The sequence below is a fragment of the Zalophus californianus genome, chromosome 12, assembly GCF_009762305.2.
Source record: "Zalophus californianus isolate mZalCal1 chromosome 12, mZalCal1.pri.v2, whole genome shotgun sequence".
Taxonomy (NCBI): domain Eukaryota; kingdom Metazoa; phylum Chordata; class Mammalia; order Carnivora; family Otariidae; genus Zalophus; species Zalophus californianus.
The window spans coordinates 9,471,022-9,498,311 of record NC_045606.1 but is presented as its reverse complement, the minus strand read 5'-3'; the positions used below and the strand labels follow the sequence as shown (position 1 = coordinate 9,498,311).

The following is a 27,290-nucleotide window of genomic DNA, read 5'->3' as shown; positions in this document are numbered from 1 at the left end:
GCACACACTTGTGTAAATCAAACTCCTATCAAGAGATATGGACCATCTCCATCGCCTCCCCACTGTGTGTTCCTCTCTAGCTTACCCCCGCCGCCATCCCGAGCACGGAGTAGTCTGGCCTGTTTCAGAATGTCCTTTGAATGGAACCCCACAGTATATATAGCCTGCTCTGTGTGGTTTCTTCCCTCAATGATTTTGCAATTCATTCACATTTTGTGTGTGTCATTAGCTGTTTTCCTACATTTTGGTTGTTCTCAGACTAACCCTGTAAGTTTTTGTTTGAAGAAAGGGTTCCAGTAGCTTAAGAAATCTGAAAAACACTGACTTATTAGAACCTATTACAAAAAGACGATGACCCATGACACCCTAGAGTGTGGTCCATTTGTTTTCCTGTTTTGGTGGGGTGGAGCAGCAGATTGACCTCGACGGAGCGCTTGGACAGGAGAAAGCTCCAGAAGGGGTTACCGGTGTCAGTGACCCTTTCAGCCTAGTCGCCTCCCCAAAGGCACTAGAAGTACTCTCCACCCACCCCACAAGGATCTACCTAGAGCCCACTTCCAGGCACTTGGGAGGCATAGGGGAACAGATGAATCTAACTTCCCAGCCTTTAGGAAGTTGTACATTCAAAGATTTTGACCTACTCGGACTTTGGAGCTGCCATTAATAGACCTGAATGCACTCCACTGAGAGTTCAGGTATTAACTCTGTTCTATCTAATGCAAATACACTGCATTTTAATGATGTAAAAGACTGAAATTTTTTTCTGAGGATTATTTTTTCATTATGACTGCTTTGAATATTAAAAGGATATTAATCTGCAAAAGATAATGGCAAGTGCTCTATTTTCTGCTTATATTTCTAATATATGATTAAAAAATATACCCAAGAGCAGAAGCAGAATAGGGCCTATCACTACAGATAATTCAGACATCAGAAGGGAAATAAAGGATTAGCTTTACGCACATCAACTTGACACGTAGGTGAAACAGTACAATGTCTCAGAAATACAAACTACTGAAACTTACCATATGTGAAATGGAGAACTTGAACAGCCCTATAAACTAACTAGTCCCCACCCAAATCTCTACTCCAAGGTTTCACTGGAGAATTCTACCAAACATTTATGTTAGAATCAACACCAATTCTTCCACCAAGTAATACATTATCTGTTCCAGAAAACAGAAGAGCAAAGGATACTTCTCAATACCGTTTATTAGGTCGGTATTACTCTGATGCCAAAAGCAGGCAAAGATAGTACAAAAAGGGAAAACTCTAGGCCAAATCCCTCATTAATACAGATGCAAAAATCGTCAACAAAATATTAGCAAATACAATTCAGCGATATATAAGAAGACCAAGTGAGGTTTATCCCAGAGATGCAAGGCTGGCTTAATATTTGAAAATCAACCAATATAATCCACAATGTTAATAAAGAAGGAAAAAAATTCACACGATCATTATCAACTGATGCAGAAAAAAGCATTTGACAAAATTCAACACCCATCTATTGTTTGATTTTTTAAAAAAATATTCAATCATTTATTCCTTTTGAAGTTTACTTTGGAATTAGTACAAGATGTAGCTCTAAAGTAATCAAAAGTTATCACCAATTTATCCTAATACCATTCAACCTTTGCCCTTTGATTTCTGTGGCTTACATTACAAATTACCTAATTCACACACAGAGGCACACGCACAATATAAATACAAAAAATGTATGAGTCCTCTCTGTAGGGTTTCTATTTTGTTTTCCTGAATTATAGTCTATATAAGGTGCTTTGCAGCAGACTTACTGCGTTTGCTCATTTCCTGTCTTTGCTTGTTCTTGAGTATGCTACTATTTTTTCCAACTACCTATTTTCCTAACTACTAATACTTTTAAGTTACTAATATCAATTAGTCATACTTCTTTATATATCTGAAATAATTAAACATTATTTAAATAACTAAACAAGTTTCCTGTGAATAGATCAATATTATATACACAGTGTTATAGACAAAATGCAGAGGAGTAACCTTATTATTTCTTCTATTACTGAGCAGCAAACATTCTATGTTGTCTGCACATATTCTTCAGAAATATTGGAAGGACGCTCACGGGTGCACGAAATAGGTAAGGCACAGAGACTCGACATAATTTTCAGCGATAAACTACTTTGTTCACAGTTGTTTTACAGTTGTGGAGTTATTACTCAAAGAAGGGCAAATGCAATAGGGCCAGTGCAGAGACACACAGAAGGACCAAATTCACCCACCCAGATATTTAAACCTAGCGTTTTCTGCTCACACTTACCTTCAAAGAGAGAGTAGGGTCTGTCGGGGATGCGGCACCCATGTGCTCCATATTCTAGACACCACTCTGCAAACTAAGAGGAAACATATTTAAGAGCAGAGATTTCGCTTGGTGAAAAGGCAGCAAATGAGACACTGCAGTGAATTCACCAAGCACTCAAGGAAAAGGATTCCCGGGCAAGGGGTACTGCTGGGCCAGGAGAAACAGGGGAGACCACAGAGCTGGGAGAAACCAGTTAAGAGAAGGAGAGGAGCTGTAGTTCTGGATTTTGTGCGTGCTCGGGGGTATTCCAAAGTGGTCTCGATAAAGACTCCTTACTTTGCTCCCTGCTCGGCAGGGAGTCTGCTTCTCCCTCTGACCCTCTTCCCTCTCGTGCTATCTCTCATTCTCTCTCTCAAATAAATAAAATCTTTAAAAAAAAAAAAAAGACTCCTTACTTTGCAAGCTCGGTAGAGATACTTTTTCTCCTGCGTGAGATGGTACAGGGACAGGAACGAATAGCCGTTCCCGGCTGCCCCGTGGCAGATCCCATAGCCCTTCCGAAGCAAACCTCGCTGCCAGATGACATCACTACACTCCATGGCATCTTTCAAGTATTTCTCCTCCTTAAAGACCTGCGCAGTGGAAAGCAAAAGAGTGTGAGAAAGATGTTTTCGATCACGAGTTAGCCAAACAGCTTCCCTTTCAGGCTAGTCAATGACGCGTCAGGAAACCCGAAACAGCTCTGGGGGGAACCACAAACACCACCAGCAACACCACAGTACCGCACCTCACAACCTTAATCTCCCCACCTCTTCCCCTCGTCCTCCCAGTTCATGGTTTTGCAAAACTAGTTCTAAAATTTAGCTAAAAAATTAAAACAAAAGCTACCAGAAACCAGGAAGCATTCTCTAATTCCTGGAGCAACATGCCCTCCAGCACTAACACTTACGCTCCTGGTGAAGTCAACTGAGGGACTGATGGTTCCACAATATCCTGTCAGCTAGGTCGAGAATACTCAATATCCTGGGTCAGCCACATTATCAGTAAGACCCTGATGGCCTGGCACTATCGGGGCTGGTGAGACCTGTCATAATCCATCCCACGGAAACCAGCACGAAGCTGCCTGCAGTTCCCGGAGCAGACATGCCTGGGATGCACAACATACTGGCACGGTCTCCACTGAGTGGTTTCTATGTAAAGAGACAGATGAGCTTGACGAAGACAAATGCCCAGCAGGAGGAGGCTGTCTGTTTTTGCCTCCTCAAATTCCCTTTTAAATTTTCCTTTCTTTCCCCTCATGTTTCATTTATTTTCTCTAGTCCTTCCCTCAGAATCTGCTGTCAGTAATCTCCACTTGCTTAGCTCATTCCATGCTAGCGTAAACGAATTAGAGGCAAAAGGGTCCTAGAGATGATCTCCTTGGGGGGAGCAAACAGGATTCATCTACCTGTGACTGATAAGTAGTGACCTCACAAAAAAAAAAAAAAAGAGAGAGATGAAGTATGTGCACCAGTGTATGCAGAGGGTAGAAGGGGAAACAGAGAGACATTTGCATTTCACTCACTATTCCTGATGTAGAATCTATTCACCAGGGTCAGAAGCAAGACTCTAACTCATGAAAGCAACTGAGATGTGTGCTCTGGGGTCAGACTGCCTGAGTTTGAATCTCAGCTCTGTCACCTTGTTAACTGTGCAGCCTGGCCTTGGACAAGTGGCTCAATGTCTCAGTTTTCTCAACTCTAAAAGGATACTGGTTCTTCAAGTCAGTGGCTTGTTATGAGTATTAATGACACCAAATCAATCAAATGGGGGAAAAGAAAAGTCTTTCCAAGAAACAATGTAGGAACAATCAGATATCCTGATGCTTACAAAAAAGAATCTCTCTTCTTGCATCACATATACAAACCTAATATACAAAATACACATGTAATATATAAACCGTAGTTAGAGATAGCTCATAGTTCTAAATCGAAATCCGTGCAGCTTGGAGAAGAATACTACCTGTATAACCTGGGGGTAAGTAAAATTTTGTGACAATTAATAAAGGGAAACCTCACTAAAGTGGAGCTGGGAGGTTAGAAGGGCAAGCCTGCCACTCTACTCAATTCCAGAAAGACTTGTCAATTACAGACCCCAACAGAAGAGGAAACAGGAAAGAATCATCAATTATAGGCCCCAACAGGGAAAAAAGGTTCACCGCATCTCCTACAAGAAATCGACTATCCCTGCAACTCAGCCAATGAGAAACTGTCATGACCCTGAACTCCTGCTGTTTTCCAATGGACTTACATTCAAAACAACCTCTCCCCGACTCCTCCTTCTCCTCCATAAAATAACGTTCATCTCCTTTGTTTGTTGGACTTGCCTACGGTTTTGTCATAGCTTGCATATCCCAAAATGTAATTCTCCGCTATTCTTGAATAAGCCCATTTTGCTGGTAAAATAACTGGCTGTTTATTTTTTTTTTGGTTAACAATTTCTTAGACAAGATACAGAAAGAAATTACCATAAAAAACTTGATAAAACACAGACTTTATCAGAATTAAAAACTCTATTCCTCAAAAGATACCAGAAGGATTACGATTAGGCCAACTACAAAATTATTTCCAGGATCGAGCCCCGCATCGGGCTCCCTGCTCCGCGGGAAGCCTGCTTCTCCCTCTCCCACTCCCCCTGCTTGTGTTCCCTCTCTCGCTGTGTCTCTCTCTGCCAAATAAATGAAAAATCTTTAAAAAAAAAATTATTTCCAAAACATCTATCTGACAAAGACTTGTAACCAGAACATAGGAAGAATCCTTACAACTCAATAATAAAAAGATAAAAGACTATAAAACAACGTGGGTAAAAGGAATGAACAGACGTTCAACAAAGCAAGATACATAAATGAGCCATGAACACAAGCAAAATTGCTATCCATTAGAAACTACAATGAAATATCAGCCAGAGTATAATTAAAAAGCCTTTCAGTACCACATGTTGCCAAAGATGTGAACCCTCTTACATTGTTGATGGAACAGCTGTTACTTTGTGAAAAGGTCTGGCAGTTTCTTACACTCACTCTGTGATCCAGCAATTTTACTCCTGGGTACTGGTCCAAAAGGAATGAAAACACATGTCTACAAAAAGACCTGTACAAGAATGTTCCAAGCAGCTTATTCATAAGAGTAAAAAACTAGAAACAACTGGAAAACAAATTGATAAAGTGGTAGATTTATATAAGGGATGCTTACACTCAGGAAGGTATCAACCATCTTGAGGAAGAAGGAAAGAAAGTATAATTTGAAAGACTCTCTCCAGCTGATTCTGATATGCACTCCTTCAAGATATTCCATGTTTCAAATAATCAACTTACAAATGAGCTTTTGGAACACCGTTTATATGAAAACAATTTCTGATGTCTGGTCAATGGCTGACCATTGGAGAGTATTTCTTTCTTTTTTTTTTTTTAAGATTTTATTTATTTATTTGAGAGAGAGAGAATGAGAAAGAGAGCATGAGAGGGGGGAGGGTCAGAGGGAGAAGCAGACCCCCCGCTGAGCAGGGAGCCCGATGCGGGACTCGATGACGGGACTCCAGGATCATGACCTGAGCCGAAGGCAGTCGCTTAACCAACTGAGCCACCTAGGCGCCCTCCGAGAGCATTTCTAATACAGCTCTATTTTGGGGTTTTCAGCATAGGCACGCAAGTACAGGAGTGGGGAAGGTGTGGTGGTTTCCTACTTTACGGAATCAAAAGATTATATCAATATCACTTTGGTATGACTTACATGGTTTTCCTGGGCCGCATATTTGTAAATACCTTTCCAAATACAATTTTCATTTGACCAGTGTTAGCATCTGTTTACAGTGGCTGAATCCACATACTGCTAATGCTGGCAGGCCCATGTGTGTAGTTAGAAGGAAGAATTGGTTACCATCACCTGTAGTTTACTGTCAGATAATCAAGAACTGCTCAGCAACATAGGTTCCGGTTATAGGGCCCACAAATGTACTCTGCTAGAAAATCATTTGCAAGTAATATAATTCCTAATATAGCATAGAATATTATTAAAATCCTGACATTTTTCAAGGATCATCTAGAATACAATATAATTTTAAATTAATAGTATATATTCATACAAAGTAAAGTCCACCCAACTAACACACATGATTGGCATCTCTAGGAAGGGAAAACAAATTAAGTGAAACTAGACTCAATTTATAGTTTTATTTGTGAAGGATATTAATAATTTTGCAAACACTTGAAAACCTTATGTTTTCATCAGCATTCTTGAAGAACTTATGAGTTCACATGCCAGCAAGAGAAAATGTTGAAAACTTACATAAAATGCAAGCACTTCCTAATTCTGAGACAGCCTCAATGAATGCAGATATTGCTCTTAATTTAACAATAACTTGAGAGAAAATGGACCCTCGAGCTGTGTTTCTCTAGCTTTGCATTTCCACCCCACCCCCTACCCTGTCTCTGCCCACCCCACCCTCCACCTTGGCCGAACACCAATCTCACACGTCACTCATATATTGTAAAATTATATTATTTATGCCTTTTTAAATTACCACTGAAGCCTTCTGCCCCCAAAGATTCTGATATTCCTTGCCTTCCTCGTGTTTGAGAATCTTGATGTAAATGGACAGAATTAAGTTTTAGTGACTAAGTATGGGATCGTAATGTCTTTGCTCTATGCTTAAGAGAAGAGGGAACTTGCTGTTTCGGAAGAAGTAAGGCAGGGACAGACATTCCGATGATATTCTGAGCCAAAGCCGGATAGGCAGCAGCTGCTGGGAGGCATCTGTGGTACTGCCGCGAGCAGGCTCTGCTATGGGTGGTTTGTGTGCTCCCCGTGTGACCAGCGGCCGTAGAAACAGACGGCATGACTGCCAACGGGGCTAGGAGAAATGGATCTCCTTAGGCTGATGGCCCCACTGGACGTGTTGGCTCCCGACTACCTGCTTACCGCTGGCTCGCGGGGGGGGGGGGGGGGGGGGCGGACGGGACCCTCAGAAGCCGAGACGGTTGGCCACCAGGAGGGCCCACCTGCACTGCTTGCCCTCCTTAATGTGAAAGAGCAAAAGGCGTCTGACAAACAAAAGCTTTCACTTTTTCTCGAAGTCATACATCTGTTTTAAATATCGAAGGGTCCTTGTTTGTCAACAATATACTCGTCATGGTTGGACAATTATAACATTAGAGACTTATCTCGATGTCACTGAAGTTACAACAATCATTCTAAGGCTCTCAAAATGGGAGGCACTGATTTGAACAGAATTTTATTTTAATTTAAAGACTGAGGTATTGGACGCCTGGGTGGCTCAGGTTGGTTGAGCGTCTGCCTTCGGCTCAGGTCATGAGCGCAGGGTCCTGGGATCGAGCCCCCGCATCCGGCTCCCTGCTCAGTGGGGAGTCTGCTTCTCCCTCTGCTGCTCCCCCTCCTCATGCTCTCTCTTAAACGAATAAATAAAATCTTAAAAAAAAAATCAAAATAAAAATAAAGACTGAGGTATTGTTAAGAAGATGAATCCTTAAGTTCTTTTGATTTCCAAAGAGTATATTTCACTATGCTTTTTCTTTTTATCATAACTTTCTGAGTTATTTTCTTAAATGCTCATACCTGACTTTTGTATTTGAATATCTTAGGTGTTACTCTTGTAGGAGGACTAAAAAATTCTGAAAAATCAGGCAAAATCATGAGATTCCCCACAATTTTTCTAAATTATTATGGTTAGTCACAAAGGGAAAATAAAATTGATTCGGGGATTAGTTCTTTTGTTATTTCTAGGTAGAAATATGAATTCTGCTTCATTAATTCTATCTATTTCTACAAAACTAAGAGACTTTGCCAAAACACTAATCAATCATTGTGGTTACTGTTATATACTTTGATATATGAACAACACCTCCAACATCAAATATTACAAATAAAGATGCATTAAAAAGATAAAATTACAAAAGAAGCATTATTTACAATCCAATTAAAAAATGGGCAGAGGACCTGAATAGACACTCTTGCAAAGAAGACATACAGAAGGCTAACAGACAATGAAAAGATATTCAACATCACTAATCAGATTAGCAGGGAAGTACAAATCAAAATCATAATGAGATATCATCTCACACCTGTTGGAACGGCTAAAATCAAAAAGACAAGAAATCACAAGTGTCGGAGAGGATATGGAGAAAAAGAAACCCGTGCACACTACTGATGGGAATGAAAATTGGTTCAGCCACTGTGGAAAACAGTATGGAGGTTCCTTAAAAATTTAAAAACAGAGATAACATACGATCCATTAATTTGACTACTGGGTATTTACCCAAAGAAAACAAAAACACTAATTCAAAAAGATATATGCACCTCTGTTTATTGCAGCATTATTTATAATAGCTAAGATATGGAAACAACCTGAATGTGCACTGACAGACAAATGAATAAGATGTGGTGTGTGTGTGTGTGTGTGTGTGTGTGTGTGTTTGTAATATATCACTCGGCCATAAAAAAGGATGAGATCATGCCATTTGGTACAACATGGGTGGACCAAGAGGGTATTATGCTAAGCGAAATAAGTCAGACTGAGAAAGGCAAATACCATAAGATTTCATTCATATGTGGAATCTAAAACAGAAAAATGAATAAACAAACAAAAAGCAGACTCATACCTGTAAATACAGAGAACAAACTGATGGTTGTTGGGGGTGCTGGGCAAAATGGGTGAAGGGAGTAGTAGATACGGGCTTCCGGTTATGGAATGAATAAGTCACAGGAATAAAAGGCACAGCATAAGGAATATAGTTAATGATACTGTAACAGCACTGCATGGTGACAGATGGTGGCTACGCTTGTGGTAGTCACAGCATAACGTATAAACTTGTAGAATCACTATGTTGTACATTTGAAACTAATACAACATTGTGTGTCAACTACATTCAAATAAAAACATTTTTTTCAAGATTTTATTTATTAAGAGAGGGAGTGAGCCTGAGGGGAGGGGCAGAGGCAGAGGTAGAAGCAGGCTCCCCGCTGAGCAGGGAGCTCAACGCGGGGCTCAGTCCCAGGACTTCGGGATCATGACCCAAGCCAAAGGCTGACGCTTAACCGACTGAGCCACCCAGGCGCCCTCAAATAAGAAATTTAAAAAACAAAACCAAATGTGGCATAGTGTTCTAAAAAACTTGCTTGAAAACATTGTTTTCTTTAAACGTGAATTATTTTTCCAAGAAATGTTAAAAAACTTAAATGTTACAGGGTACAGTAAAGCTGTTTGTAATTTCAACTTCTATGTAATAAAATATTAAGAGAACGCATTTATGGGGCGCCTGGTGGCTCAGTTGGTTAAAGCGACTGCCTTCGGCTCCGGTCATGATCCTGGAGTCCCAGGATTGAGTCCTCCATCAGGCTCCTGGCTCAGCAGGGAGTGTGCTTCTCTCTCTGACCCTCCCCCCTCTCATGCTCGCTCTTTCTCTCTCTTCTTAAAGAAAAAGAAAAAGAAAACACATTTAAAGACAACTTAAAAAAAAAAAAAAGAAGCATTGTTTGCTTTCAACTTACAAGGTTAATTCTTAGTCCAGGAGAAAAATCGAATGCATTCTTAATATTGTGCCCAAATAGTATCTTGAGACTACCAGAATTATTCAGTAAAGGGACTGCCTATTTTTCTATAATACCCCATATGTGTAAAACTTTGAACATCACACTTCTCCCTTATGAATAATTTTATAACAATTTTAAACTCAAACTTAAAGGGCCCCAAATAAGCATCCTCATCCAACAATAAAGGCTTATTCAACCAAGAAAATAAATGACGTGAAGTCAAACAAAAAAGCGCTTAGTTATAATAGTGCCTACTGCCTTCTCGGATATTCACACGCAGAATAAAAATCATTACTATGCTGTCCCCCAGGTTTTCTTTTTACATATGAATATAATCCCTGTTAAAACGCACATACATACCCTTACAGCTCCAACTACAGGGATGATACAGTGAAACAAGGAGACTTTACTTTGTAAACACATTAATTCAAAAAGGTTTTTAGTTTGCAATCAAATGTGCTGGCCAAAATCAAACTCAGAACCTGGTGGAGAAAAGTGGATTTCTAAACATTAAATGATTATGATACAAATGGAGGTACTGACCTTGTAAGCTTGCATAAGCATGTGGATGACACCTGGTGCACCATGGCACCAGTGGACCAAGCGATCTGTTTCATTGCTTAATGATGACGGATAATTCCCAGATCGGAATCTTTTGTGGCGCACATAATCAATACTAGGTTTCACCATTTCTGTCAAGGTTTCTTGGTCCACTTTTGCTGCCGGCTTTAAAACAAATAAAAAAAAACAAAACATTTATTTTTCCTTAAGTTTTTTTTTAAATTTTGTTACGTTAGTCACCATACATTACATCATTAGTTGTTGACGTAGTGATCCACGCTTCACTGTTTGCATATAACACCCAGTGCTCCATGCAGAACGTGCCCTCCTTACTACCCATCACCAGGCTAACCCATCCCCCCACCCCCCTCCCCTCTAGAACCCTCAGTTTGTTTCTCAGAGTCCATAATCTCTCATGGTTCATCTCTCCCTCCGATTCCCCCCCTTCATTTTTCCCTTCCTTCTCCTAATGTCCTCCATGCTGTTCCTTATGTTCCACAAATAAGTGAAACCATATGATAATTGTCTTCCTCTGCTTAACTTACTTCACTTAGCATAATTACCCTCCAGTTCTATCCATGTCGGTGTAAATGGTAGGTATTCCTCCTTTCTGATGGCTGAGTGATATTCCATTGTATAAATGGACCACATCTTCTTTATTCATTCATCTGTTGAAGGGCATCTCGGCTCTTTCCACAGTTTGGCTATTGCCGACATTGCTGCTATGAACATTGGGGTGCATGTGGTCCTTCTTTTCACTACATCTGTGTCTTTGGGGTAAATACCCAGGAGTGCAATTGCTGGGTCATAAGGTAGCTCTATTTTTAATTTTTTGAGGCACCTCCACACTGTTTTCCAAAGTGGCTGTACCAACCAGCCTTCCCACCAACAGTGTAAGAGGGTTCCCCTTTCTCCACAACCTCTCCAACATTTGTTGTTTCTTGCCTTGTCAATTTTTGCCATTCTAACTGGTGTAAGGTGGTATCTCAATGTGGTTTTGATTTGAATTTCCCTGATGGCTAATGATGATGAACATTTTTTCATGTGTCTCTTAGCCATTTGTATGTCTTCTTTGGAGAAGGGTCCTTGACTTGCTAGCTTTGTGATTTTTGAGCATTAGTCACTCTGTTATGGGTGTGGTCGATAAAGAAAGGCTTAATTGGGGGGGGAAAAAAAAGTCTGTGTACCCAGCAGGGAAGGGCACCACGGGCCAAAAGGCTGGAAGCAGGTTGAAGCACGATCTGGGGTGGAGTCTCTGCCCGCTTGACGGATCGGGGACTACTCAAGTCACGCAATGTCAGGCATGACTGAGAGACAAGATCACAACCACAACAATAAACTAGTTGAAAGTTTAGAACACAACCGAAAGCAAGTTGGGGGTATGTGAACAGGAAAAAGTCTCTGCCTCAGTCGGGATCCTGGAGGCCCTTTCTGCTCCCTGAAGGTTCCCCTCTATTCAAAGAGTTAACGACTCCGATGAGGAGAAGGACATGGACCGAAGAAAAATGTGGCCACTAGACAACTAACCCAGTGCAAAACCACACGTAGAATGTGCTCTTAGGGCACCTGGGTGGCTCGGTTGGTTAAGCGGCTGCCTTTGGCTCAGGTCCCAGAGTCCCGGGATCGAGTCCTGCATCGGGCTCCCTGCTTCTCCCTCTCCTGCTCCCCCGTCATGTGCTCTCTCTCTCTCTCTCTCTCAAATAAAAAAAAAAAAAAAAATGCGCTCTTAGCACTTCAGTGCTTGGGGTTCACGAAGCAGAGCTTAAGTATCCACGATTCAATGCAGGATCCTTATTTCAGCCTGCTTGACTTATACTAAAATTTCAGTCCCCATTTCCTATCTGGCCGAATATTTGTATACCATAGTCACTGTATTAGTGTTTCCGAGTACCCTTCTTTACCTGCATTAGCATGTAGTAAATCCCAGCCATGCCGTGAGCCGCTCCAACATACTGCTTCCTGTGCCACTGGTATAGCAGCGGGCAGCGCTCGGCCTTCCTCTCTTCCCTCGACAGAGTCTTGCCGGACTCGATGATAGCACTGACTACCTACGGAGATAAGGAGACAGCATATGCCTAAAGAACTGACGTGTATCCTGCTTTCGCCTACTTAACACTAATAATTCTATACAGATTTCTTAACCCAAAAATCTAGAAGCAGTCAGTAGCCACCCCATTATCTTTAGTTTATAAATTAATAAATACACGCAGAGAGAAATCAGAAGACGATCTCAGAAGACAAAAAGAAATTAGGAAGTCAAACCACAACATTAAAAGTCCTTTGTGTCACAGATCGGTACCTCTGAAGCAAATAATATATTATATGTTAAAAAAAGAAGACAGCAGGAGGGGAAGAATGAAGGGAGGCGGAATCAGAGGGGGAGATGAACCACGAGAGACGATGGACTCTGAGAAACAAACTGAGGGTTCTAGACGGGAGGGGGGTGGGGGGATGGGTTAGCCCGGTGATGGGTATTAAGGAGGGCAGGTCCTGCGTGGAGCACTGGGTGTTATACGAAAACAATGAATCATGGAACACTACATCAAAAACTAATGATGTAATGTATGGTGATTAACATAACAATAAAAAAATAGATTTAAAGAACATAAAAAAAGTCCTTTGTATGAACAGTTTACTAGAATCTAGAAAAACTTCCTATAAAAACTACCCTAGACTACTTAGTTGCCTTGTAACTGCAATGTTTTCTCCAAAAGACTGGCAGTACATCTTCTAGGAAAGGCTGGAGGAATTTAGCCGTATTTATGAAAGGCTAATGAAATGAGGTCTCTTGTGGCACGTAGATTTTAGTTAAGTCAAAAGAATATCATATCTGTAACGACTATGTAGCAAAGACACGATCGTTCCCTCACATCCTTTCTCCCTCCATCCTTTTGGTAACAGTGCTCCAAGTTTTAGCTGGGCGTCTGGCCTCTCAGCTACAGAAAGACACGGATGGTCCTTTGGCTAAGTTCTGGAAGTAGGATGTGAGCAGAAGTGAAGTAGACCACTTCTGGATCGTGGCCTTAAAAAAAAAAAAAAAAAAGAAAAGGAGCTGCTTATCCTCTACTTTCTCCCGGGTCTTGAGCCGAGGGGTGCTCAATTAGCTATGGGCATGCAGATGAGGGCACGCGCCTCGGAGAGGGCAGGAGACAAGAGAAGAACCCAGCTCCTTAGCCATATTCGCTGCGACTGCCTACCAGTGCAGATGCTTCAGGAAAGAGACATAAAGATTCTATCTTTTTGCAGCTGCTGTTGTTTGGTACTAGGAAAAACAGGTGAATTAATAGGCCTAAGAGGAGGACAGATTAAAAAAAAAACAAAACCTTCCTAGAAAGGAAAAAAAAGCAGCTACTTATTGCTTTTATGAGATGCCTTAAGATTTCACTCCTAGCTAGAAGCAGAGTCCAGCCACTAACATAGCTCTGTGCTAACAGCTAGGTTGGGATGGTAGAGACGACAGGATGCCCACGGGCTGACGGCAACCCCACAGTACCTCTTTAATAGCTGACTCACACACGGTGCCCGGACCGATCTCCGTGTTCAGGTAGAGTAAGGCATACAGATAACCTGCCCGTCCATAAAGCAGCTCATCAGGGAGGTCTGAATCTCGGCACACGATGGTTCTCTGGAGCTGCAAAAGTCTACCCAATAAGAAAAATTCTGTTTTCCTGGAGAAATTCCTGTGAAACTCCTCTTCCTGAAACTGTTAGTAACCCTATCACTTTAGAAACTACCTGTTATTTATTTTTAATTTAAAACTGATTCTAAGAAATACAAACAAAACTCAAACAATAAAAACTTCACCACTACACTAATTTCCCTCTCAGACAGCACATTAATAACAACACACCTTTCTGTTCAGACTATCTACCTTGATACCTAGTCTAAACCATGTAAGAGATGATACTCAATTTTGAAATAAGAATTAGAAGAAAGTGATTTAAAACTTAAAAGAAATTAAAAGAAATAGTACTAAAATGTAGTCAATGTTTGGGAATTAGCTTGACTCATTCTTTCAACAAACATCAACTGACTAGCGTGTGCCAGACACTCCACCAGACCATGGGAGTAGGCCCTGATTTCTACTTCGAAAAAGAATATAAACCAATAGGTGCAATAAAAGTTTTACACTCTCTAACTGTCCCAAAACAAAAGAACCTAAAAAATAACTTAGTTAGGACAGTGAATCTAAGGCATAGATATAAGCTAATTTTCATGCAATGAAGGCAACCAAAAATTATTTAGGAAAAAGAGTAAGGTAACACGAAGAAACATGTCTATTTCTCCCCAGATTAAGGCAGACACAAGCTTGGATAGAAAGGAGGCATGTGATCTCGTTACGCTCAGCGTTAACACACAAACCTCCTTCACTTCTTGGAAAGATCTGTTGCCAACAGCAGATGAATTAAAAAATAATTTCCTTTTTGAATGTCTTTCTACAGTAAGACCTCGAATTGAGAATTTAGAGAAAATACTTCCAGTTTGAAAAACTCACTTAGTGATGCATTCCTGGGACTCACAGTCGCTCCTGAGTTTGTGATACACCACAGCTCCTACAGCAAGGGGTCCGGCGTCTCCACAGAGGAAAGTGACCCTGCGGCCATTCAGGTTCCGAAGCGTTCTCTTTACGTAATCCAGGGATCGGAGCAGGTAGGTCTGGTCACACGTGACCCGGTACAACTGCAGGTACAAAAGGGCTATGCCTGGAAAATGCCCCCCACCCGGCCCCAAAGAAAAGCATCATTACCTTTCTTTTTCCACCTTCGCGACATTGTTTTATGATCACATGAAAAACTTACATAAACTCTAAGTTTCTGAAGGGGCATCATCAAACAAGTTACATCTGATACATCTTTTAAAAACAGAAAGAGAGAAAAAAAAAAACCCTTCAGGGTAGAAAAGGCGTAAACCAAGTTTAAATCCATTATCTTGCTAATTGCTCTGTTACAGTGATTCAGTACCTCCTAGACAAGGTAAAATATTAAGACTTCCCACACATTCCCATTTTCTGTACGTTCATTTCAAGATTTTATTCCTTCTCCACTGTATTTTAAGCTAACTTGGATCCTTTTCTTTTTACTTCTCATATAATCATTTCCAAATTAAATCATTACTTTCTAAATTGTACACCCCTTTCTTTCTAATTCTTCTATTTCTTACAAGTTTGCAATCTTCTTTAGTGACCAAGCTATCCCAATGAACAACCAACCAGTGAGTTAGTCAACTCACTGTTTATGGGACAGCGATATGATGCAGAGTAAGGTAACAAACACAGAAGACAGAGTTCACCACCTATGCAACCTTCCTATCTTAAAGATTTTATTTATTTATTACTGAGGGAGAGAGCAGACTCTGAGCTGAGCATGAGCCCCACGCAGGGCTCAATCTCATGACCCTGAGATCACGACCTGAGCTGAAATCAAGAGTCGGGTGCTTAACCGACTGAGCCACCCAGGTGCCCCATAACCTTCCTATTTTAAAGAACAAATCCAGACACTTAAGTGAACCAGAGAGGGGTCTTTTTCTGAAAATCTACAGAGGAGGACCTATAAAGCTTCTGAAAGAGGCCTGCTATTATTCCTGGACTCCAGTCACTCTGATGGCTAAGTAAAAACAACAACAACAACAAAAAACCTGTATAAATATATACTTAATAAAATATATTACAGAGAAAGTATTGAAGAAAAGGATATGATGGTGAAAAGGCCAAACAGAACATTTATTCATGTTTGAACTGGGATTCTCTAATATTATGTTCTTTGTCTAATATCCTACTCTCACTTCTATTATTTTTCATTTTGCTTTTTAGTTTGCGTTGTTTTAATTGTTTCACGTGCGTATAACCGACACACAATATTACAGCACTTTCACGTGTACAACACACCATCTATGTTCTGCTAGGCACTTTGCTTTTTAAATTTCTCTAAATAGGTAGGGTTTTTTTTGGTCCTTTAATTCTCTACTTCAGAGTACCCTACTTCCCTTTCAAATGCTCCACATCTCTCTCTACATGTATTTGGAAAGTTCTTTTCTCATTATCCAATTCTTGAAAGTTGTTTAAGTCAGACAAATGCAAAAGTACCACATTTGTAAGCCTTGGAAAAGTATCCTTCCATATGAATTATTTTTGAGGTCCTGTATTTAAGTTGTTTTTGTATTCAAGAAGTTGAAATTACAAACATAGAGAAAGCAGGCTAAAAGTTAAGTACCTAGAAATTTCAAACATGCTCATTTTAAAAGGTTTACAAATAAGTACTTCATGACTGACTCAGAAATCCTTAAAAAATAGAATGATGATGTGGTCAGCCTATGAACCTTAAAACCTATAGTTATATATGCATTCAATGCTTATTTTAATTAATTAAATAATTATTTTTGGGGGGGAGGGGCAGAGGGAGAATCTCAAGCAGGCTCCATGTCCAGCACAGGGCCCAATGTGGGGCTCAATCTCACAACCCCGAGATCAAAATCAAGAGTGGGACGCTTAACTGACTGAGCCGCCCCGGCGCCCTATTTATTTTTTTAAATGTTATAGCCAGGTCTTTTTTTAAGTTAATTAATTTATTTTTAAGCAATCTCCACACCCAACGTGGGGCTCGGACTCTCAACCATGAGATCAAGAGTCGCATGCTCTTCCAACTGAGCCAGCCAGGCATCCCAGTGCTTAAATAGTTTAAAGTAAATGATAGGCAAAATATTTTTTAAAAAAGTCATCCTAACATTCTGCCCTTGAATACTTCAGTATGAATATCTAAAATATATAAAGCCAAAATAGCATTATAGCATTATAACTACCAAACTAATAATTAGTAAATGAGACTGAGCTGTGGTATATTTTTTAGTAAATCTTTATGTCAGTTTTGGTACCAGTATCATCCTTGTTTCATAGGATAATAGGAAGTATTCCTTATTTTCTTCTTTGGAGAAATGTCTCTTCATGTCTTCTGCCCATTTTTAATTGGATAATTTGTTTATCTGGTGTTGAGTTGTGTAAATTTTTTAAAATATTTTATTTATTTATTTGACAGAGAGAGAGAGCACAAGCAGGGGGAGCAGCAGAGGAAGAGGGAGAAGCAGGCTCCCCATCAAGCAGGGAGCCCAATGCGGGGCTTGATCCCAGGACCCTGGGATCATGACCTGAGCCAAAGGCAGATGCTTAACTGACTGAGCCACCCAGGTGCCATGAGTTGTGTAAATTCTTGACATATTTTGGATACTATCCCTTTATCAGATAAGTCATTTGCAAATACCTCCCATTCTGTACGCTGTCTTTTGGTTTTGTTGACTGGTTCCTTTGCTGTATAGAAGCTTTTTATTTTGATGTAGTCCCACAAAAAGAGTAGCACTGGCATATCCTGTTCTTTGAAAGAAACTGTCTCTTAATTAGTTTATTGTTTGCTTCCCCCTAGTTTTATTAAGGTATAAGTGACAAAACTGTATATGTAAGTGTACAACAGAGTGCTTTGATATATTTATGCACTGTGAAAATATTACCACCCTCAGGTTAACAACTCCATCACCTCACATACCATTTATTTAATGTGTGTGATGAGAACACTTAAGATCTACTCTCTTGGCAAATTACAAGTGTGCAATACAGCATCATGAACCATAGTCATAATGCTCTACATTAGACCTAAAGAACTGCTATATCTTGTACCTGAAGGTTTGTACTCTTTGACCACCATCTCTCCCATTTTTCCCACCCCGCAACCTGTGGTAATCACCATTCAACTCTGTTTCTGTTAGTTCATTTGTTTTTTTTTAAGACTTCATATATATGTGAGATCATGGTTCCGTCTGGTTTATTTCACGTAGCATAATGTCCTCTAGGACCGTCCATGTTGTCACCAATGACAGGATTGTGTTCTTTCTCATGGCTGTTTCATTACATCCACATAGATGTAGGTACAGATACAGATGTACAGGTACATGTAAATATAGATAGAAATAGATAAAAAATACCACAACTTCTTTATCCATTCAACCATTGGTGGATACTAAGGTTGTTTCCGTATTTTGGCTATTGTGAATGATGCAATGAACACAGGGGTGCATGTATCTTTTCGAGTTAAGTTTTCTCCCCGTGGAAAAATACCCAGAAGTAGAATTGCTGGATCATCTGGTAGTTCTATTTTTAATTTTTTACATTTACATTCTCACCAAAAGTGTACTAGGGTTCCCCTTTCTCCACATCCTTGCCAACATTTGTCATCTCTTCTATCTTTAATTAAAAGCCATGTTAACAGGTGTGAGGTGATATCTCATTATGGTCTTGATTTGCCTTCTTTGGTCCTTGGCCCATTTTTTAAATTGGATGATGATGATGATCATTTTTACTATTGAGTTGTATAAATTTTTTATATATTTTGGACAATGACCCTTTAGCATAAATATGGTTTGCAAACATTTTCTCCCGTTCTGTGAGCTACCTTTTTTATTAATTGCTTCCCTTGCCGTGCAGAACTTTTTAGTTTGATGTAGTCCCCCTTGTTTATTTTTTCTTTTGTTGCCTAAGCTTTGGGTATACAAATAACCATTGCCAAGACCCCTGTCAAGGAGCTTTACCCCTATGTATTCTCCTTAGAGTTTCATGGTTTCAGGCATTACATTTAAAGTCTCTAATCCATTTTGGGTTAATTTTTGAGAGTGGTATAAGATAGAGGTCCAGTTTCATTCTTTTGCATATGACTCTCCAGTTTTCCCAATATGATTTATTGAAGAGATGATTTTTCTCCACTGTGTGTTCTTGTTCCCTTTGTCAAGGATTATTAACCATTTATGCTGGGTTTATTTCTGGGCTCTCTATTGTGTCCCATTCTGCTATGTGTCTGTTTTCATGCCAGTACCATATTGTTTTGATTACTATACCTCTGCAATATATTCTGAGATCAGAAGTGTGATACCTCCAGCTTTGTTCTTTCTGAAGACTGCTATTGTTATTCTGGTTGTTTCGTAGTTCTATGCAAATTTTAGGATTTTTTCTTTCAATTTCTGTGAAAAATAGCAAAAAATTTAATAGAGATTATATTATCTATAGATCTCTTTGGGAAGCATGAATATTTTAATAACATTAATACTTCCAATCCACAACAATGGGATATTGTTCCATTTATCTGCATCTTCTTCAATTCTTTTATCAATGTCCTACAATTTTTAGCATATAGGTCTTTCCCCTCCTTGATTAAATTTATTCCTAAGGACTTTTCTTTGATGCTATTATAAATGGAATTGTTTTCTTAATTTCTTTCTCTAATAGTTTACTGTTAGTCTATAGAAACACAACTGATTTTTGTATATTAATTTTGTACTGAATTTGTTCATCAGTTTTAACAATTTTTTGGTAGGATCTTTAGGGTTTTCTGTATACAAGATCATGTTACCTGCAAACAGAAACAATTTCACTTTTTCTTTCTGATCTGGATAGCTTTTATTTCTTTTTCTTCCCTAACTGCTCCGGGTACATGTATATATTTGGTATTTCCTCTTGATGAACTAACTCCTTTATCATTACATAATAACCATCTTTGTCTCTTGTTAAAGTTTTTGAAGTTGAAGTGTATTTCTTCATAAGTATATCCACCCCTGCTCTATTTTGGTTTTCATTTGCATCAAATGTTATTTTTTCCATCTCTTCACTTTCAGCTCTTTCACTTTCAGCAGTCCATTAAAGCTGACATGAGTCTCTTGTAAGCAGCATATAGTTAGGTCTTGCTTTTTATCCATTCAATCACTCTATTTCTTTTGGTTTGATAATCCATTTAAAGTACTTACTAATATGTAAGGTCTTACACATCATTTTATTCATATTCTGGCTATTTTATATTTTCTTTCTTCCTCTTTTGCTGTCTTCCCTTGTAATCTGATGATTCTCTGTATTGGTACACTTTGGTTCCTTTTTAAAAATTGCTTGAATACTACTTTAAGTTTTTCCCTTATGGTTTCTATAACATATAACATTCTATTTTCAGCTGATAAGCTAACTCTGACCTCATACAAAAACTCTACTCCCTTCAACATTTTGTTTCTAATGTCACAATTTACATATTCTATATTGTATATGCGTTTAAAAATGCCATAGCTATAGTATGACTAATATTTTTGTCCTTTAACTTTTGTGGTAAAGTGATCTACATTATTACAGTGCCTGAGTTTGATTATACACTTGCTTTATCAGTGTTTTATATTTTCATGTTTGCATCCTTTCATTTCAACATAAAGAACTAATTTCAGCATTTCCTGGAAGGCAGGTCTTGTGGTAATGAACTCCCTCAGCTTTTGTTTGTCTGTGGAAATCTTTGTCTCTCCTTCATTTTGGAAGGACAGCTTTGCTGGGTATAGTATTTTTACTTGGTATTTTTATCCTTTAAGGACCAAATATATCAACCTACTCTCCTCCCAGCCTATAAGGTTTTTGCTGAGAAATCCACTGATAGGTTGATGGGTGTTCCTTTGACATAAGGAGATTTTTGTCTCTTGCTGCTTTCAAAATTACAAAATTATCTGTGTCTTTGATTTTAGACATTTTATTATAATGTGTCTCAGTGAAGTACTCTTTGGGTTGAAAATATATGGGAATTACAGGCTTCATGAACTTTGATGCTCATTTCTCTCCGCAGATTTGGAAAACTGTCAGCCATTATTTCTTCAAATAAGCTTTCTGTCTTTTCTCCCTCTTTGTCCTTCGGTGATTCCTCTAATGCATATGCATTGTTTCACTTGATGATATCCCATAATTCACATAGGCTTTCTTCACTTTTTCTTCATTCTTTTTACTTTTTTTCTCCTCTGACTTTATAATTATAAATTACGTGTCTTCAAGTTCACAGAGTCTTTTGTTCTGTTTCTTTCTACTGCTGATGCTTTCTATTGCATTATTTTCATTTCATTCATTGTATTCTTCAGCTCCCCAATTACTCTTTGGTTCTTTTGTTTTGTTTTGTTTTTGATTTCTATCTCTCTGTTAAACTTCTTGTTTTATATATTGTTTTCCTGATTTTGCTGGGGTGTCTTTCCGTGTTTTCTGGAAGCTCACTGAGCTTCTTCAAAACAACTAATTTGAATTCTTTCTCAAGCAAATTGTAGATCTCCATTTCTTTTGGAGTAGTTACTAGAATATTATTTTGTTCCTTTACTGGTATTATTTCTTTGATTTTTCATGTTTCTTTAAGCCTTACATTGTCGTCTTAGCATTTGAAGAACTACTCACCTCCTCCAGTCTTTACTAACTGCCTTCGGGGGGAAAAATGCCTTCCGTCAGCCCTGCTAGGGATTCTGAGGCTTTATCATACCTTCTCTACGAATATGCCTATTCCAAACTTCTTGTCCCCTCTTAGGAGTGAATTCTTATGATTGTATGCCTTCTCCTAATTCCACGAAGCCAGGCTACATGCTATGAGTCTCCTGTTTGCTTTCCCTACAGCAGTGCTAAATGCCCAAGTTTGTATGTTCTCTTTCACTTCAACAGGGTTGAGCTGGCTTTCTACTTATTCTAACTGTCCTCAAAGACTTGTACTCTGCAGTTATAGGGTGGAGCACCATGTGGGTAAGGAGAATGAAATGTCAGAGATGCCCGTGGGTCAGATGGGGGGATTCACAGGTCAAGTGTTCCCATCAGCTAGTGGCCAGGCTTCCTAATGGAGTGTGTGATTAGTAAGATCTGTGTTCCTTGTTGAGTTCTGAACACTGGCTGTTATGCTCCCAGTCTCTCCCTGCCCCTCAGTCATGTAGATCACCCCTGTATTCTGAAAGAGTGAGAGAGAAGTGTCTTTGACAGCATCCTTCACAGCTGGGGAAGTAGGAAGCTCACTCACATGCTCTCACTCTTCCCTGTGGGAGAAACTGCAGGCCGAGTTCGTCTTTTCGCACTGAGCTGTGTCACCTTGGAAATGGGGTGACATAGCAAAAGTGAAACTGTTCTGCTTACTCTCTTCAGTGTTCCCAATCTCAAGATTTTTTTGTCCTCCCAGTGGTGTGCTGGAAGTTCTCTCCTGGATTCCTGGGTCCCACAAAGGTACTCTCACCTGTGTGTGATTGCCACCATCAGTGTTCTTTGGGGTAAAGATGGTAGAAAACTCCTGTTCCACCAGCTTGCTGATGCCATTCTCCTTGGATTTCCTGTTCTTCCAAGGTTTGGTAAAATTTCCCAGTGAAATTTTGGGGGTAGATCTTGAACAACATTCTCAAGTTTTTATTTGGAAGTTTGTCTATTTAGACATTACACCTCTCCTGGGGTGAGGTTTGGTAGATTATGTATTCACAGAGAATTATCCATTTCATTTACATTGTGAAATAAATTTATACATGGTGAAAAGGAGTGTGGCTTCTAAAATTTCCTGTTTCAATGGTTTATCTACCTCATTTATAATGTTTCTGTACCTGCTTCCCCTATCTGCAAACTTCTGTTTGGATCTTAACTATATAATTAAAAGTAATCAATGTCACTATAAGTTTGTGCCTACGTTCCCTCAATCATATCTTGGATATGGTCCTCTACTACAGGGTTGGCCACCCCCCCTTTTCTTGTAAAGGGCCAGATGGCAACTTTATGTTACTCTTTAATGTCCCCATTCAGTCTCATTGCATATTCTTCTGTTTATCTCAAAATTCTTTAGAATAAAAAAAAAGAATATAAATATATACTAGCAACAAGTGAAAGCTCTGGCTGCTGCACATTGTCATCAGGAATTGGTATTGTCAGTGTTTTGGAGTTTGTCAATTCCCTAATAACATACGATGCTGAACATCTTTTCATATACTTACTTCACATCTGTATTATCTTTTTTGGTGAGGGCCTTTTAGATATGTTGTGATTTTGTAGTTTACCTCACACAAACTTTGTACATATTTTGTTACATTCATACCTAACCATTTCATTTGGGGCAGACTGCTAATATGAATGGTATTGTGTTTTTTTTTTTTTTAATGGACTGCTTCATGAATGTGTGTGTCATCCCTGCGCAGGGGCCATGCTAATCTTCTCTGTATCGTTCCAACTTTAGTATATGTGCTGCCAAAATGATCACAAATGGCATTGTTTTTAATTTCAAATACCACTTACTCATTGCAGTTACACAGGAAAGTGACTCACTTTTCTATATTAACCTCATATCCTGTAACCTTGCAATAACTGCTTGACTTTTTTTTGGTATTTCTGATTTTCTGCATAGAATGATCATGTCATCTGCAAAGACAGTTTTATTTCTTCCTTCCCAATTTGTATACCTTTTTATTTCCTTTTACAGTCTTATTGCATTAGTTAGAACTTCTGGTACAATGATGAAAGTGGTTGTGAGAGAGAACCTTCTTGTCTTGTTGCTGACCTTAGCAGGAAAGCTTCAAGTGTCTTATCATTAAATATGATGTTAGTTTTAGGCTCTTTGTGGATGTTCTTCACTAAATAAAAGAACTATTCCTAAGTTTCTAGAGATTTCCTATCAAGAATAGGTGGTAGATTTTGTCAAATGTTTTTCTGCATTTATTGATATGATGATGTGATTTTTCTTATTTAATCCCACTCCACTCTCATATCACACTGTATCATTTCAAGGATAGAGCCAGCACCTCATAATAACAAAATATTCCTAATTCCTCCCTCTCGTCCCTTGTATCTCGATGTCATTCAATTTACTTATATATATTACACACATTTAAGCATATATATCATATAAACATGCATGATTGAGTAATGTTATTTTGAACAAATATTTTACACAAATGTTATTTTGAACATAGAGTTTGACCCATTAAAGTAATTAAGAATAAAAAAATAAAAATTATTATTCCACTTTCACTTATTCATTCTCTGATGTTCTTTTCTTTATGTAGATCCAAGTTTCTGACCTATATCATTTCCTTCTCAAAATAACTTGTTTCAACATTCTTGTAGGTAGGTCTACTGGCAATAAATTCCCTTAATTTTTGTTTGAGGTTTTTATTTTTCACTAACTTTGTAAGGCTAACCGAGGAGGTTACAGAATTCTAGGACCCTGATTCTTTCCTCTCAGTATTTTATATACGTCACTCCACCCTCACCTTGCTTACATGGTTGCTGAAAAGAAGTCTGGTGTAATTCTTATTTTTGCTCTGCTATAAGTAGGACATTTTTTTTCCTTCTGTCTTTGAAGATTATTTATGGTTTTATGAAGTTTGAGTATAATAGGCCTATGTGAAGTTTTTTATTTTTGGTCTACCTGTGGAGGTTTTTTTTTTTGGTTGGAGGGCATCTATCCTATTTGGTGTTCTCTGAGCTTCCTGGATTTATGGTTTGGTGTCTGATGTTAATTTCTAGAAACTGTCAGTCACTATAGCTTTAAATATTGCTCCTGTTTTTTTCTCTGTTCCTTCTCCTTCTGATATTCCCATTTCATATATTTTATGCCTTTTGTCACTGTCCCACAGTACTTGAATATTCTCTATTGGATATTTTTTAGACTTTTTTTCAATTTCATTTTCAGTTTTGGAAGTTTCTATGTCATTCTCAAGGTCACTAATTCTTTCCTTAATTGTGTCTTGTCTATAATAAACCTATCAAAGGAATTCTTCATTTCTGTTATAGTACATTTGATTTCTAAGCATTTCTGTTTTATTCTTTCTTAGAATTTCCATCTCTCCTAGGGTTTCAAAGATGGCGGTGGAGTAGGCAGACCCTAGACTTGCCTCACCTGAAAAATACAACTAGGTAACTATTGAATCATCCTGAACACCTCAGAAATCAACCTGAAGACTGAAGGAACAAACTCCAAAACTAAGGGAAGAAAAGAGGCCACATCGAAGAGGTAGGAAGCGCAGAGACATGGTTTAGGGGAGAAACCGATCATGAGTGTTGTGGGAGGGAGGGAGCAGAGGCGGCAGAGAAGGGCAAGAGAGAGGAGCACACAGGGGGACGGACAAAAAACATTTCCCCAAAGCCACTGACTTGGAAAATGAGAGGGGCTAAATTTCGTGAGTTCTTGCAATCAGCAGGCTTAAAATCTGTTGTTTTAGAGGTCAGCGGACTTGGCTGCAATAGAGCCCAGAGGGCACTGTCCAAATCCTAGAAGGAAGACAAGCAAACAACCTGAGGGACAGACAGCATGGAAACGGATCTGAAGAGTGTCTGGGGCACACAGTGGAGAGATTATTTGCTCTTCTTGGAACATGCCCCTGAAGAGCTGTATTTAAGTGGATGCCTCTCCAGGAACAAAGGAGCTAGCTGGTGCCATTTCTCTCTCCTGACCTGAAGCATAAAGAGAGTCACTTGTAGGAAGCAGTGCAGTGGCAAACATTGGCTGCCTAACTTTTTGCACCAAGAAGCCCTACCCCCCTGTGCTCTGGTGAGACTGCCCTTCCAGTCACACTTCCTTCAGTCCCAGTGCAGAGGGTCCTTCCTCCAAAGACCAGCAAAAACTCATGCCCACATCACGTCTCCCAAACAGGGAGTTCCGCAGGGCCTCAGTTCCAGTGGAGGTAGTGACAGGCTTCATTTCAAAAGCAGAAGAGCACGCCTAGTTAAAACTTGCCACATTCAGGCCAGGCACCAAACACTGCTCACAGCAGGCAAGGACAGCCTCTGCAAGCGACTGGTCTGAAGGACAGAGAAGCCAAAAACATCAGTACAGTGCATGCAGCACACACCAGACACACTCCCTGAAGTGCCAGGCCTTGGGCACTACATGAACACTTTTCATAAGGCCATTACATTCAGGAGCATGAAACATAAATGGCTTTTCTAACACACAGAAGAAGGCAGAGATTTAGACAAAATGCGAAGACAGAAGAATTTGTCACAAATGAACAAGATAAGGCCATGGCCAGAGATCTAAGTGAAACAGATATAAGTAACATGCCTGATGGAGAATTTAAAGCAATGATTATAAGGATACTCACTGGGCTTGGGGCAAAGCACAGAAGACATCAGTGAGATCCTTACCATAGAGACAAAAGTTAAAAAAGAATCAATCAGAGATGAAGAGTGCAATAAAAGAGATCAGAAACACAATTAAGAAATAAAGAGCAGGCTGGAAGAAGTAGAGGAACAAACTAATGACCCAGAAGACAATGTAACGGAAAGAAATGAAGCTGCATGAAAGAGAAAAAGGAGAATTATGCAACATGAGAATAGATTTAGGGAACTCAGTAACTCCATCAAATGTAGTAATATCTTTATTATAGAGGTCCCAGAAGAAGAAGAGAAAGAAAAGGGGAAAGAAAATTTATTTGAAAAAATAATAGCTGAAAACGTCCCTAAATTGGGGTAGAAAACAGAAAGCCAGATACAGGAGGCACAGAGAACCCTGAGCAAAATCAACAAAAGAAGGTCAATACCAAGACATACTGTAACTATATTTGCAAAACATATTGATAAAGAAAAAAATCTTAAATGCAGTGAGACAAAAAAAGTCTTTGACTTACAAGGGAAACCCCATAAGGCTAGCAGGAGATTTTTTTTCAACAGAAACATGGCAAGCCAGATGGGAGTGGAATGATACATTCAACATGCTGAATGGGAAAAGTATGCAGCCAGGAATAATCTATCAAGCAAAGCTATCATTCAGACTAGAAGGAGAGATAAAGAGTTTTCCAGACAAAAACTAAAACCACTAAACCAGCCCTGCAAGAAACATTAAAGGGGACTTTTTGAGTGGAAAGGAGAGACCAAAATTGAAAAATACAAGAAAAGATTAGAAAAAAAATCTCTAGAAAGAATGACAAAACAAGTAATAAAATGGCACTAAATACATTATCTATCAATAATTACTCTGAATATTTGTAAATGGACTAAATGCTCCAATCCACAGACACAGAGTAACAGAATGCATTAAAAAAAAAAAAAAGACTCATCATATGCTGCCTACAAAAGACTGACTTTATTTTATATAAATTCAAGTAGC

General features: G+C 39.1%; 1 protein-coding gene and 1 non-coding gene across 3 annotated transcripts in view; both read right to left on the bottom strand.

Annotated features, from left to right (window-relative positions):
• LANCL2 (LanC like 2) overlaps window positions 1–27,290 on the bottom strand; it is a 57,746-nt gene that overhangs the window by 1,670 nt on the left and 28,786 nt on the right. The window contains exons 3-9 of one of the 2 annotated variants that reach the window (XM_027573797.2): window positions 15,219–15,271; window positions 14,915–15,099; window positions 13,913–14,060; window positions 12,321–12,467; window positions 10,402–10,584; window positions 2,731–2,907; window positions 2,294–2,366 (exon numbers count right to left, since the gene is read on the bottom strand). In XM_027573797.2, coding sequence (XP_027429598.1) covers window positions 2,294–2,366; window positions 2,731–2,907; window positions 10,402–10,584; window positions 12,321–12,467; window positions 13,913–14,060; window positions 14,915–15,099; window positions 15,219–15,271 — 966 coding nt within the window. Of the gene's footprint in view, window positions 1–2,293; window positions 2,367–2,730; window positions 2,908–10,401; window positions 10,585–12,320; window positions 12,468–13,912; window positions 14,061–14,914; window positions 15,123–15,218; window positions 15,272–27,290 lie in introns of both variants that reach the window. The other variant, XM_027573798.2, reaches the window with a different exon arrangement.
• Window positions 23,338–23,444, bottom strand: LOC113912050. The gene has a single exon (XR_003516679.1). It is a non-coding gene; the product is annotated as a U6 spliceosomal RNA (small nuclear RNA).